This window comes from Gigantopelta aegis, chromosome 1, assembly GCF_016097555.1.
Source record: "Gigantopelta aegis isolate Gae_Host chromosome 1, Gae_host_genome, whole genome shotgun sequence".
NCBI classification, from domain to species: domain Eukaryota; kingdom Metazoa; phylum Mollusca; class Gastropoda; order Neomphalida; family Peltospiridae; genus Gigantopelta; species Gigantopelta aegis.
Genome location: NC_054699.1, coordinates 1560707 through 1575706, shown reverse-complemented (window position 1 = coordinate 1575706; position 15000 = coordinate 1560707). Strand labels below are relative to the sequence as shown.

The 15000-nt window shown below is 39.8% G+C and overlaps 1 protein-coding gene across 1 annotated transcript; it reads left to right on the top strand.

The window, feature by feature from the left end:
• The first annotated feature begins 2455 nt into the window (after nucleotides 1–2455).
• On the top strand, nucleotides 2456–12103 carry LOC121385165 (neutral cholesterol ester hydrolase 1-like). The gene is made up of 7 exons (XM_041515752.1): nucleotides 2456–2510; nucleotides 5242–5406; nucleotides 6992–7105; nucleotides 8157–8280; nucleotides 9577–9640; nucleotides 10103–10224; nucleotides 11393–12103. The coding sequence occupies exons 2-7, from the start codon at nucleotides 5257–5259 to the stop codon at nucleotides 12046–12048; spliced, it is 1230 nt and encodes a 409-aa protein (XP_041371686.1). The 5' UTR covers nucleotides 2456–2510; nucleotides 5242–5256; the 3' UTR covers nucleotides 12049–12103.
• Nucleotides 12104–15000: the final 2897 nt, after the last annotated feature.

The following is a 15000-nucleotide window of genomic DNA, read 5'->3' as shown; positions in this document are numbered from 1 at the left end:
GGCATGTAACTTTTTTTCTCTTTTTTTTTTTTAAATTCTATTAACTTTTTTACTAATTGCTATTTTGCAAAATTCTGCCCATTTTCAACTATACCCCCTCTATAGGGGTATAAATTGTCCGCTTAATTTTTTTTCTGTCCCGGGACAAGCCCCTGGCTATCCAGAGACAGGCCCCTGGACGGACATGCTCGAAACTCTAGTGGTATATGAGCATGTAAAAATTATTCGCACTCGCACTTGCATTTTCAAAAATCAAACGTGTTTGATACTGAACGGATGAACGCAGACGGATCCGATTGAATACGCACCGTGTGCGCCAATCTGCGTCTGCGTTGCGTTGAGATTTGTTAAATGAGCCAATCGTCTTTCGAAGCGTTTCAAAATGGCGTCATCCACCGACACAATGGACTCAAGAAAACAACAAATGTTGATAGAGCTCTACCAGGAGAGAACGTGCCTGTACCAGGTTAATTCACCTGAGTATAGTGGCAGAATTTTGATAGCTGCGGCAATGGGGCAAATTACTGAAAAATTACAAATGACTGGTATATGTAATGTTCGTACAGTAAGCCTACATTTGACGTAAATAAAGTCAACGACATGATATGTGGCACCTTTTTTTTTTCTTTTTCTTTCCCCCCCCCCCCTTTTTTTTTGAGGGGGGAGGGGGCATCGCAATTTATTTTCAATGTAATGTTTGCTGCCGCTGGTAAACGCATGTAGGTGCACACGAGCGGCATGCGTTTTTAGACGGACTGCGATTTTTAACGCACGTCGCTGCGTTTTTTAACGCTCGTCTGCGCCGTCCTTAATTTGCGGTCGGTCTAGAATCGATCCCCGTCGGTGTGGTCCATTGCGCTATTTCTCGTTCCACCCAGTGCATCACAAGTGGTATATTAAAGGCCGTGGTGTGTTGGTATGTGCTATCGTGTCTGTGAGACGGTGGATATAACAGATCTCTCGCTACCAATAGAAAATGTAGCGGTTTTCTCCCTAAGACTAATTAGGCCTATCCAAGCAAGCGAAAAGCCGCCAACTCACAGGTGTAGGCTGAGGTAAACTTTGGGTTATATTATAACCTAGTAGATGCGCGGATTCAGCCCCCTCCCCCCCCCCCCCCCTATTTTTGGTGAAACAATATACATGTTGTATATTACAGACTACACAAAAATGGAAAGTTATTACGTCCAGCTGTCCGGGACCATTAAATTTTATTTTGAAAAACTACAACGTGTTTTGGACCCCGTCTATTAAACATTCCTGGACCTGCGCTTGTAGGATCACCTAACCCAGGCACGAGAAATTGACTCATGTGATTTGCGTATGTATACACAACAGAAAACAAGTTAGTTAATTTTGTTTAACAATACCACTAGAGCACATTGATTTATTAATCATCGGCTATTGGGTGTCAAACATTCGGTAATTTTTACATATAGTCTTAGAGGGGAAACTGACTCATGTGATTTGCGTATGTATACACAACAGAAAACAAGTTAGTTAATTTTGTTTAACAACACCACTAGAGCACATTGATTTATTAATCATCGGCTATTGGGTGTCAAACATTCGGTAATTTTTACATATAGTCTTAGAGAGGAAACCCACGGCATTTTTTCCATTAGTAGCAAGGGATTTTTTACATACATCATCCCACAGACAGGATAGCAAATACCACCGCCTTTGAATTATCAGTCGTGGTGCACTGGAGGGAACAAGAAATAGCTCAATGGGCCCACTGACGGGTATCGACCCCAAACCGACCGCGCATCAAGCGAGCGCCTTACCACTGTGCTACACATCCCGCCACCAGAGAAAAGTGAAAAAGAGAGGGAAGGGTGTCACACATTACGATGTATATCACAACCAGTTAGTGTACGTGTACGTGTTGCTATATCTACAGTACACGTATACAAGCTGAAAATAGCAATCTCCCTAATGTTTAGCAGACTGGGTTAACCATTGGCACACCGGTAAACATGGCAACTGGGAACCTCCCACCCACCCTCTACTCCTCCAACCACACCTCTGTGTGGTTCGCGATAGAGACTCCATCTCGGTCACTTCTTAGCTCTACTCACGGACGTAGGAAGGTGCCCACTTTGCCCCGAAACTCCCCCCCCCCCCCCCCCCACCTCCGCTTCCTACGCCAGTGTTTCTACTATTGTGCATATACAGATATATATACCCCGATTGTTCGATTTGTGTTTTGTGCCAAGTCACGGTTCAAAGTACATCTTGTATGTGGTTTGTTGATAACAATTGTTACAGCGTCTCGCTACCCGGTGTTCAACTGATCGAGTTGTCTGACATTAGGAAACGCTCGCTAGCTTCTTCTTTACTTGTGTGTGTGTGTGTTATATTAATTGAATGCGACAGGGCGAAAATCAGTCAAATCGTTAGCGAGCGTTTGCGATAAAGCTTATTCACTGAACGCAGCCTGTGACTCGGAGTTAAAAAAACAAATGTCATTGTCGATGACTGCTGCTACACGTTTGTGAACTTCCGAGGTATTTCTGATTTGTTTCATTACATTATCGCAGACTTGTAGGAACGACAAGTGAAGTGGGATGGGACACTGCGTGAGTGCGCGCGTGTGTGTGTGTGTGTGTGTGTGTGTATAATTGTATCAGAATTTAAAAAACGTAAATGTTTTGGGCCTCATGTATTGCAGGTGGGTAATCTAGCTCAAGAAAGGCTGTTGTTGGGGTGTGTCACGTGAGCGTCAGGGTTTTTTCTTCTTCTCATAAACATAAAGGTTCTATTGAACCAAATCAATTCCCATTGCCGATAAAGTTAACATTAAGGATTTAACTGATCATAGAAGTATTAACGCACTCAGGCTCCACACGTTTAATATAGCTGCAAGGAAATGGAGGTGTGAGGGTGTCATATAGAATTTATACGATTTAAATGATATTTTGATCAGCAAACCATGTTTGTTGTTCCTCTGGGCGGGACGTAGCGTTAGCCAGATGCGCGGTCGATTTAGGATCGATCCCCGTCGGCGAGGTGCACTGAGCTAGTTCTCGTTCCAGCTAGTTCTCGTTCCAGCTGTTTCTCGTTCCAGCTGTTTCTCGTTCCAGTTATTTCTCGTTCCAGCTGTTTCTTGTTTCCACACATTTAAAACGTATGGCTTGAAGAAACAAACCAAGTTTAATACAGAGAGATTATTACACAAACTTGTGTGTGGAAACGAATGTCAGGATGTTTGTATTGCCCGAGCGAGAGCGGGTTTCGTAAAATCAGTACGACACACATGCAAGTGAAATAATTTATATATTATCCATATTATTATTGTGGGGTTTTTTTTAAATAACAAGGACCATCTCAAAATGTTTCAACCACAACTAGAAGGAAACGACGGAATGAATTCATATTTCACGTGCAAAGTCTTAGGCAGCAGACCACAGTTATTTGTGAATCTTCAGCTGAGATTTATGCATACCAGCCTATGGCATCCTAAATGCCCACCTATGGTTAAAAAAATAAAGAAAGATACAGGTATTTTTAGTCTCAAGGAAATTACAAAAAGGGTCTTAATTATAAAGAGGACTAATTTAAAATATTTTTAGTTAAATATCTGTGTTACGATCATCATAATATGTCGAAACTGTATGATTTTGGGTGCATTTTTGACAATGTTCACATCCATACAAACCACACCCAAGCGGGAGTTGGCGGATATCACACATATATTTATGGAATATTTGCTCATCAAACCTTACAAAAACACTCATTAGAATAAAAGTTTAGCCATTCAATTTTTCACAAAATCAGCTTGATTGATCGCGCCCCACATTTATTACAAGGAAAACCCGGTGTATGAATACCAAGCCTCATTAAAGCTAAACCATTTACACTTCTGGTTACAAACCAACTGTCATTTTAAAAATAAATTCCTTGGCTATCACTAAGCTTAAGATTTTACTTCCTATTCCAAATAATTAGCCTTCAAACATGGATCTGTGTAAAACCAACCAGGGAACTCTTTGCGCGCCCGCGTACACAAAGCAGTTAACTGTATACTGCTACTACACAGTTGACTTCCGGGTGAGAGTTCATTGATCACTGTTCACTATAGTTCCTAATTGTGACACATGTTATCGTTCACATATTCACTTCTAGGAAACGGTGTAGAATTAAAACAATATGTATGTTTAATGGTAAGCCTTCTCGCTGTATTTTGCCTTTGTTATTTTGTAATATTGTGCATTGACCTTTTGGGATGTGGGTGTATAGCGCAAGAGACAGCCGGAGTGAATCGGTTAATGAACCATCGGTTCGGACCGGTACTACAGCCAGATGCAGTCATGTTGCAAAACACTGAAACGGAAATGTTTGGAGTGAAAATAAATGCTTATATAATGTATGTTCGCAATGGTGTATGTTGTTAAAGCCAACGAGAACCCGTTCTATTGGCAATCTTCATTTGAAGTTGGGCAATTTAACATGGGTTTCAATGGCAGGTAACATCTGAGTAGTGAAACCAAAATAAAGTCATGTTATGACATTACACGCGTGCTTCGTATGATTATAATTAACTCGATTATGTTGAACCATGTGGATAATAAATATACATTGGTTTAACACCATTAGAGTATATTGATTAATTAATCATCGGCTGTTGGATGTAACACATTTGATAATTCTGACACCTAGTCTTTAGAAGAATCCAGCTGCATTTTTGCTCAGTGACAATAGATCTTTTATATGCACCACACACACAAACACACACACACACACACACACACACACACACACACACACACACACACACACACAGACAGACAGACAGACAGGACAGCACATACCAGGGTATTTGGTAAATAAGTTGTGGGGACGACAAAAGAAAAACAAAAGGTTTGATCTTACGACCAAATATCTTCGGACGAGTTCTCCACGACTAAGCTAGATACCCTCCCACCCCCACCCCACCCCACCCCCACCCCCACCCGAATTATAAGAGGACGACGTCAGATGCGTGTGCGTGGAATTATGCAATGTGGGGTTGGGGGGGGGGATGCTGTCTGGATTGTGGCGAGCGAAATTTCTACGGGCGCCGTGTCATTCTTTACCAGACACGTACATTTAAAAAAAATCGCTTTGAGCAAGTGGTGGAGTTTCGACCCATACCCCCTAACCCCTACCCCCCCCCCCCCCCCCCCCCACACACACCCATGCGCACACGCCTACAAGTATAGTTAATAACTGTAAACTGACTGTTTATTATTGTTGTAGATACATCTGGGTGCCATGGCTGTCTGCGGCAAGACTTGCCTAATTGTGTCAAGTGTGATCGTGTTCGGACTGGGGTACATGTTTTACACCCCCCTACCCGACTACTTGGAACAGCCGTGGGAATTGCGGAAACTCAATGCCAAGATGATGGTTGGAGGAATAATAGTAAGTTACCTAGTATATGTAGGACTGGTTGCTGGGGACACCGATTGTTCGGTTACGTGAATAAAACTTGCGTTCGATATTTTAATGACATTATTTCCAGCAGATATGATACATTTTAACAAAACAAAATAGAAAATAAATATATTTTATTGCAAATCACTAATTTTATTATGGCCTTGGTAATTTTCAGAACATGTAACGGTTTACGTAAAACGACGGTTCGCGTAAAATATTGTACAGATGTAAATCTATTAAAACAATGAATTATTTTAAGATTACAGGATCAGTTCTTACAAACATGGAACAATGAAATTGTTAATTCATCTAAAGCATTTTGTGACAGACTGTTTAAATCAAATATTGTGTTCTAGACGTATTTAACCAATTTAGAGAAAAAATATTGGTTACCATTATTAACTTTCCGAATCTTGAATCATTATCTTCCTATTGAAAAAGCCAGATGGAAAAAAAATAGCATGCTTTCTGTGTACAAATAACGAAATTGGTGATGAATTTCATTATATAATGTGTTGTCCTTGTTTTAAAGATGAAAGGAAAAGACTTCTGCCAAAGTGTTGCCAGTCTAGACCAAATGTTTATAAATTTAGAATGCTATTTGACTAAAAAAAAACCTGGTCTTCTCAGAAAGCTAGCAGTTTTCTGTAAACAAATTATGCATATTCTTAAGTCCCATGGCTGAAATCTATGTTTTTACAATTTTATTTTATTTGTACATGCAATGTATGTCTTCAAATGCAAGTATGAACCCATAGATTTACACTTGTTTTTTGTCTTCTTTTTTAAAATATATATATACCTTTGAATATCTGATGTACATTATTATGACGAATGTGCCATCTTGTCATTTATTTATTTAAATTTATTTTTACAATGTACCTCATATACCGTTGAATTACGGCCAGAGTGTAAAGAAACTTTAGTTCAGTTCAATTCAGTGTTTCACAAAAGATCACATGAATAGGCGAGGATTTTCAAATACCCACTATCAATATAATTAACCCGCTACGCACAGACTAAAATTCTCAGTGGTTAAGCGATCGGGTTTAATGGCAGTCGACCATGTGCGCGGTTTTTGGCGAGACAAAACTCAAAACAAAACAAAGAACACATCATGTCTTACAGTGTATGTGTATTTGTTGTGGGGGTTTTTAAAGGCATACTGTCACGGATTTAAGGACCTTATTTCTCTAAAAGTGGATAATAACTTAAAATTACATTAATCGTTGAAAACCAAATCTAGCTATCGCATCACCTTAACTGAACCATGATGGAGTGAAATCCATGTCATCCCTCTGGGCAATTTTAGTTTTTGAATTAGGGACCATTGCCATAATTCAATTATTTTTACAAAATGTCGTTAATAAATGGAGTATGGTGGTTATGAAGATGGTTGAATAAAGTACATTTAGGGATAAATCAAATTATTTTTGTTCAGGTAATAATTTGTTAGACCATTAAATAGGTCAGTGACTTGTGACAGTATGCCTTTAAGTCCACATTGTTACCAATGATTTTCTTTTTTAAATATAAAGCTGACATTAATCTTCTTTTTTTACTCTTTCAGACTGAGATTAGTCATGGACTAGGATTTGACGATCGAGTAAATCTGATGAGAAAATGGACCTACAAATGGGCTATAGACGCCATCCGCCCCTCTGACTGGATGAAAGGTGTATCGGTAAGTTCTCGATGTACAAGCGAACGTTAATGATCTATCTTAAACCTTGGAAGTGGAAAGGGAAGGGAGAGAATATTTGTTTAACGGTTTAACGACATTACATTTTCAGCACAATTTTAACTTACGGTAATTTGGGAGCGAGAGAGAGAGAGAGAGAGAGAGAGAGAGAGAGAGAGAGAGAGAGAGAGAGAGAGAGAGAGAGAGAGGGGGGGGGGGCACAATGCCACCACAAAGACTGCACCTGATACAATTACAGCGAGATATTATATATAGTCCTTCCCATATACAAGACAGTACATACCGCGGTGCTTGGTGTATCGGTTGTGGACGGGAAAGAACCTGCGACCTATCACACGTAAGGCGAACGCTTTACCACTGATGTACATCCCGCCTTTTTTGTAAGCATTCACAGAGAAAATCGGGTTTAGCTTCAAACTTGTATATAATCGTATAATCAGCAAACTAACACAATGAAGTATTTGTTTTCACACCACTTGAGAACATTGCTTTATTAATCATTGGATGTCAAACATTTGGTAATTCTTAGAGAGGAAACCCGGTACATTTTTCCATTAGTAGCAAGGGATCTTTCATATACATCATCCCACATACAGGATAGCACATACCACGGCCTTTGATGTGCCAGTCGTGGTGCACTGGCTGGAACGAGAAATAGCCCAATGGGCCCACCGACGGGGATCGATCCCAGACCGACCGCGCATCAAGCGAGCGCTGTACCAGTGGGCTACCAGGGGCGGATCCAGGAATTTGAGCGGGGGGGGTCCAGTCTTGAGCCTTTGAAGGCCCCCCCCCCCCCATAGGAAATTTTCACATTTGAAGATAGCTTTAGATGGATTTGAAGTATATTCCCGTTATCAAAATCCTGCTTGTTGGTCACGCGCAGACCCCCCTCGACCCCCCCCCCCCCTGAATCCGCGTCTGACTACGCCCTTGATACCCGTGTAGGCCCGCATCTAGTGTACACATGCGCCTTACGACGGATTTATCACAAACTTTCTTCTTTTTTATTATATTTTTTTTAACTTATTAGGTAACCGACATGAAATTCGACGGCGTTCCAGTCAGAATCTACAAACCGACGACGTCGCAAAACGACGACGTGTTGCCGACGTTCGTGTACTACCACGGCGGGGGCTGGGTTCTCCTAGACGTTGGTAAGGCAAAGTTCGCGTTTTAGGGGGTGCCTTGAGATGTATAACTCATTTTGTGTCTATACTTTTTCGTATGTATTGGGAGGTGACATCCATTTTCCATAGGCATCAGGGCTCTTTTAGGCGTATGGGATCCAATTTTTGTACGGGGTGGGGACAGACTGATTTTTTCCGGAATTAAACGAAAAGGACCAAATCTTTCATTGCATTATTACCAAATAGCTATATAGGGTTCCAAAGAAATCATTGTAGTACTTTTTACTAAATATTGTGAATAGAATTATAGGATTACATGGCATCGCGGAAGATTAAGTTTTATGCATTATGCTTTGAATTGTTTGGGTGTTTTGTGTTTTTTTGGTCTTTTTTAATGTCCATACATAATAATGTAGACTATAAATCGCTATCACTCGAGACACGGTCCGTTTCTACACATGTGGACGGTATTGGGCGCGGGTTGGAGTGGCGCGAAGACAGCAGCGTAAAAATATTGATTTTATGGTTACCAAAAGCTTCGAAATGAGCGACAGTATGCATTTGTTTCTTTCTTTGTTTGTTTCTTTCTTTCTTTATGTGGGTTTTTTTTTGGGGGGGGGGTTTGTGTTGATTTTTTTTTTTGGGGGTGTGTTCCGTGCCCGCACCGCGACAAAATCCCCGCACCGCGACAAAATCCCCGCACACAGATAACAAAATGAACGTTTAATCATGTTGAGGGGTGTCGCTCATCGCTGATTATTATGAGTGCCAATTTTCGCTTTCCTGGGTTTCTCCAAAACGAGAGTCTGGGTTAGATATATTATGATACTAAAATAATATATACAGTTATCTGTCAAATCAGTCTTTTAAAGGCCACCTGTGGCGGAATTACCAAATGTTTGACATCTAATAGCCGATGATTAATAAATCAATGTGCTTTAGTGGTGTCGTTAAACAAAACAAACTTTTACTTTTCTATAAATCCACGTCACATATCCTGAAGAGAAAGTAGACTCCATTTAAAATTCAACACGGATCCAACGGCGGGTCCATATAGCTAAGTATCCCCAAATAACCGTAGTTCTAAAATGTGCTGAGGTGTCATTAATCAGTGGCGGATGCAGAGGGGAGCCCGTTTGAAGTGCCCTTTTGTTTTTCTTAAATTCATCATCCCAGATAATACCAAAAGCGTCTCTGATAAACTTTTGGGAGTTCGGCTCATTTTCCTTCGACAAACTCAAACTGCCCCTTTTCAGAATGTAGTGACCTCCTCTTTACAAAATCGTGGGTAAGCCCCTGTTAAAAAAATCTGTTTTATTTCAGAGTCGTACGATCCTGTGATGGCTCACATAGCAAGGGAGGTAAACATAGCAGTGGTATCTGTGGAGTGAGTAAAATATAAATTTCCTTTCTCTCTCTCTCTCTCTCTCTCTCTCTCTCTCTCTCTCTCTCTCTCTCTCTCTCTCTCTCTCTCTCTCTCTCTCTCTCTCTGCGCTTGTCACAAGAGGCGATCGATCAATCGCCGTCGAAGGATTCGTATTTGTTCTTCTTGTTCTTTTTAACGGGTTTTGCGCCCGTGGTACATAAAAAAATTCAAAAACAAAATAACAACAAACAAATAAAACGTGCATATGGATAACAGCCGTTTTGCAAATGCAGGAAAGAGAGCTAATCTATTAATTTAAAAATATTTTAGTTTTTCCATTTGTTTTCTTTGTTTCTTCTCCTTTTTTCCCCTTTGTTTCTTGTTTTGTTTTGTTTTATGCTTCTCTTTGTTTTGTGGTTTGTTTCCTATGACTTTCCTTTCACATGTTTTGTCTGACCTTCAACTGTGCACTGTTTAATTCAGATACGGCTTAGCTCCAGAACACCCGTTCCCAGAAGGCTTCGATGACTGTGTCAAGGCCACGGAGCACGTGCTGCAACATGGCGGCAAATATGGCCTAGATTCAAAACGCGTCGCTGTTGGCGGTAAGTTTAGGGCGTTTAAAAATAGCATGGCTCTGTTTTAAGATGTGTTAACTACTCATTCAGTAGGCGTCGGAAGATGATCGCGACGGGGATGGGGAGTGTTGTTTAACAACACCACTAGAGCACATTGATTAATTAATAATTGGCTATTGGATGTCAGTGGAAAGGGAAGAGACCATAAATTGATTTGATTTTCAACTGGGGGTTAAAGGGACATTCCTGAGTTTGCTGCATTGTAAGATGTTTCCGATTAATAAAATACTTCTACGATTAAACTTACATATTAAATATATTTTCTTGTTTAGAATATCAGTGTCTGTATATTCAATGTGTTTCTGGTCGTCTTAATATTTATAAGAAGCCCAAACTGGATTTTGTCTTCAAATAATTTCATACGTACGAAAAAAACTATATTTTAGGAAATAAAATGAAATTTAATCTAGTACAAATATTAGAACGATCAGAAACACCTTTAATATACAGCCACTACTATTTTTATGCAGAAAAATATATTTGATATGTAATTACAATCGTTAAAAAGTCTCTGTTAGTCGATAACATCTTTAAAATTGCAGCAAACTCAGGAATGTCCCTTTAACGAATTATTTTCAAAGTTAGGATCCAGTGTTTCAGAAATCGGTTATTAAACTAGTTGACAATCTCTCGAATAAGGGTTTGGGCGTAGCCCTGTGATAAAGTGATCAACTGTTGCGCAATCAGTCAGGGATTAATGTGGGATCGATCCCCGTTGGTGGGCCATTTGGGCTTTTTCTCGTTTCAGCCAGTTCATCACGACTGGCCGATGCATGTGCCATCTTGCTTGTGGGATGGTGCATATAAAAGACCCCTTGATACTAATGGAAAAACGCAGTGGGTTTACTCTCTAAGACTATATTTCAAAATTACCAAATGTTTGATATCCAATAGCCGATTATCAATAAATTAGTGTGCTATTACCTTTAAACAAAATAATTTTTAAAACATCTTTCGAATATTAATGTACAATATATTGACAAATAATTTTTCTGCGTCTTTACATGATGAAAAGGTTTATTTTGCTACCAAACAAGACGTGAATCTCATTTTGAATAAATATTTTGGGGTTTTCCTCATTTTTTTAAACTGTTTTTTTATTGTTTTTTTCTTTCTTTTCTTTTCTGTGTTACAGGAGATAGTGCAGGGGGCAATCTAGCGGCAGCAGTAACCATTTACCTCCGGGATCAAAAATCAGTAACACCGCCCAAGGCGCAGGTACTTATATACGGTGCCTTCCAGTTTTGCACCCAGTCTCTACCAATGGCAACACTGAGAAATGAGCTCGAAAGCTTTGCCAAAGAGAGACATGCGTTTATCGTGGGATCGTGGTGGAATTTGAACAAACAAGAAAGAGAGCTGCTAAAAACCGGAAAATTCACGACGCCACAACTGGCATCAAAATGCAAACGTCTCGTTGATGTCAAAATGGTTCCAGAATCCCTCATCCAAGATGGCTACTCTCCGCAAGATCACGTGGCTCATCACGTGAGTGATGACGTCAAACGACTGTCGAGACTGGTCTCTGACCCGCGGATCTCCCCGTTGCTTGCTGACGATCTCGGCAAACTGCCGACAGCGTTAGTCCTGACTGTTCAGTGGGATCACATTCGTGATGAAGGTATTATTTACGGGAAGCGCCTTCAGCAGGCAGGGAACAAAGTGACATGGCAGCATTTTCCCAAGTCTTTCCACGGCGTGTTGAACTGGTTTCACGACGACGATCTATTCGAGTCGGGTCCTAAACTTATGAACAGTATTGTTGAATTTCTAAAACAGAATCTAAAGTAGTCGTAGTCTATATATAGTTAGTTGTAAAGTTGTACTTAAAGTGTGATATCGTCAACAGTGTATTTGTTATTTATGACTCTGTGTCGTAGGTCCCCCTGCCATTGGATTCCATGTTAAATTGCCCTACTTCAAATGAAGAATGCCAATAGAACTGGTTCTCCTTGGCATGAACAACATATACAATTGCGAACTTAGTGTATATTATATAAGTATTTATTTTCACTCCAAATTTGAGAACATTTCCGTTTCTATTTTTATATGACCGCATCTGGCTGTTGTACCGGTCCGAACAGGTGGTTTAGGAACCGAGTCATACCTGTCCCATACCCACAAATTTGCAGGGTGTTTTTTTTAAAGTTAACTTTTAGACAAAATTAATTATTCTTATCATTATTGTATGAGTTTCTTAGCCCCCCATACCCCATGTTGGTTGCATTCAATTCCATAGGGGCGGAACGTAGACCAGAGGTAAAGCGCTCGCTTGATGCGCGGTCAATATGGGATCGATCCCCGTCGGTGGGTCCATTGGGCTATTTCTCGTTCCAACCAGTGCACCACGACTGGTATATTAAAGGCCGTAGTATGTGCTATCCTGTCTGTGGGATGGTGCATATAAAAGATCCCTTGTTACTAATCGAAAAGAGTAGCCCATGAAGTGGCGACAGTGGGTTTCCTCTGTATATATGTATGTGGTCCTTAAGTCCGACGCCATATAACCGTAAATAAAATGTGTTGAGTGCGTCGTTAAATAAAACATTTCCTTCCTTCAATTCCATAGCGCTATACCCAAAATTTTCTTTCTGGCAGAAACGCTGCCAACCATGACTTGTATGTTCAAAGGTATGTGCTGTCCTGTCTATAGGAACGTGCATATTAAAAGATATCTTTCTGCTAACCCAAAAATAAAAAGTAGCGGGTTTCCTCTAAGACTGTCAGAATTATCAAAGGTTTGACATCCAATAGACGATGATTCAATTAAATTAAGGTAGAGATGAAATTTACTTGTAGAATGCAGGAAATTGCTAGATTTCAAAAGTTTATGGGTGTGTATACCTCCCGAATACAGAGCTTTATAATACAGCACGCGCAGTTCTACCTTTATTCACTTTATGCTGCATTATTTATTTTTTATACTCCACAGACAATGCAAGTCAAACTGCATACCTTGGCTGTTCTAGCATTTTGTATTCACCCCTGTATTAAAAATGAGATTTAATCTGTATAATTTAATGGTAATTTGTAAAGAAATTTTTTTATTTGTACTGGATTTCATTTTTTAAAAATGTTATTTGAGTTGGTGTGTGTTTAAAACTTAAGAACATGTTTTATGTGAATTTTAACTTTATTGATTATGAAGTTACATGCCAATTCATCAGTTTCCTTTTGAAGCAAATGGACTAAAGTAGTTTACGTCGTTTCTATATGGACGTGTAACCGATGTAGGCTACATCGAAAATAAAGGCTTAAAAAATGCGAATAGCTGGGGTAATAAATAGCATAACAAACTCGGTACCAGTTATTATCAAATTTGTCCCTCGTGAAATAATTTTCGCCAAAGCTCGTGACAAGTAAAAATTATTTCACTCGGGACATAAATTTCATAATAACTGGTAACTCATTTATTATCCTCTAAAAATATGTCACGTGACATAAGCCCGTCTCGACTAGATCTTCAATACATACTCTTCAAATCATTTGTTTAAATACAGTAAATGCAAATAACTTTTAGTTTTGCGATAACAACACAAAACTTGTATATTTATTTATGAATTAGAGTTTAGAAACGCTTTTTGAATGTTGCAGAATTTAGCTAGCGTCTTACAAAGAGTGACGTCATGTATCTTGTATGACGTCATACGGCAAATGCTTGTTAGGTTGACGATACTCGATTTGTGTACACAAAAAAAGGAATAAATAATTATTTTTCGACTATTCCTGTAGGATTGCAGGATAAAAGAAATAACTGGCAGAGCCTCGCTGCATTCGCCATTCTAACCTTCGCAGGATAAAGCCGATATCTTAAGACAGTAACCAGTTATTCCCTATTTAATAAATCAAAGTTCTGAAGTCACCTCACCAGTAATATGGCGTCACGCATATTAACTAGATCTCATGAATAACAGATATTTGGAAAACTAAAAAATATATGCCACAAAAAGCAATCTTTTTTTCTTTTTTTTTACTGCATTAAATTTTATAAAATTACACATACATACATACAGTGGGTTGCACACGCACGCGCACACACGCAAACACACACACACACACACACACACACACACACACACCACACCCCGATATAAAATTTTGGCTAAGCCAGTGACAAAAAAGTGCAAAAAGAATATGATTATTGGCGAGATGTGCAAATTGCAACCATAACACACACACTACATGAAGGTGTGCAGGAAGTGGGTGTTAGGGTCCAATCCCCTCCCTGCTCAAGATAATTTTCTTTTTATATTCAATATCTTTTTCCGAAGCAGCATGACGTTGTCTCGACCCCCCCCCCCCCCCTTATAAAATTCGCTCGCTATAGTGTAGAACCCCTCCCACTAAAATTCCTACACACGCGACTGTCCTCCTCTCACCACCTATATGACCTGTCGTATGTCATGAAGAAAGTATATAACACGCGACTGTCCTCCTCTCACCACCTATATGACCTGTCGTTTGTCATGTAGAAAGTATATAACACGCGCCTGTCCTCTCACCACCTATATGACCTGTCGTGTGTCATGAAGAAAGTATATAACACGCGACTGTCCTCCTCTCACCACCTATATGACCTGTGGTGTGTCATGAAGAAAGTATATAACACGCGACTGTACTCTCACCACCACCTATATGACCTGTCGTGTGTCATGAAGAAAGTATATAACACGCGACTGTACTCTCACCACCTATATGACCTGTCGTGTGTCATGAAGAAAGTATATAACACGCGACTGTCCT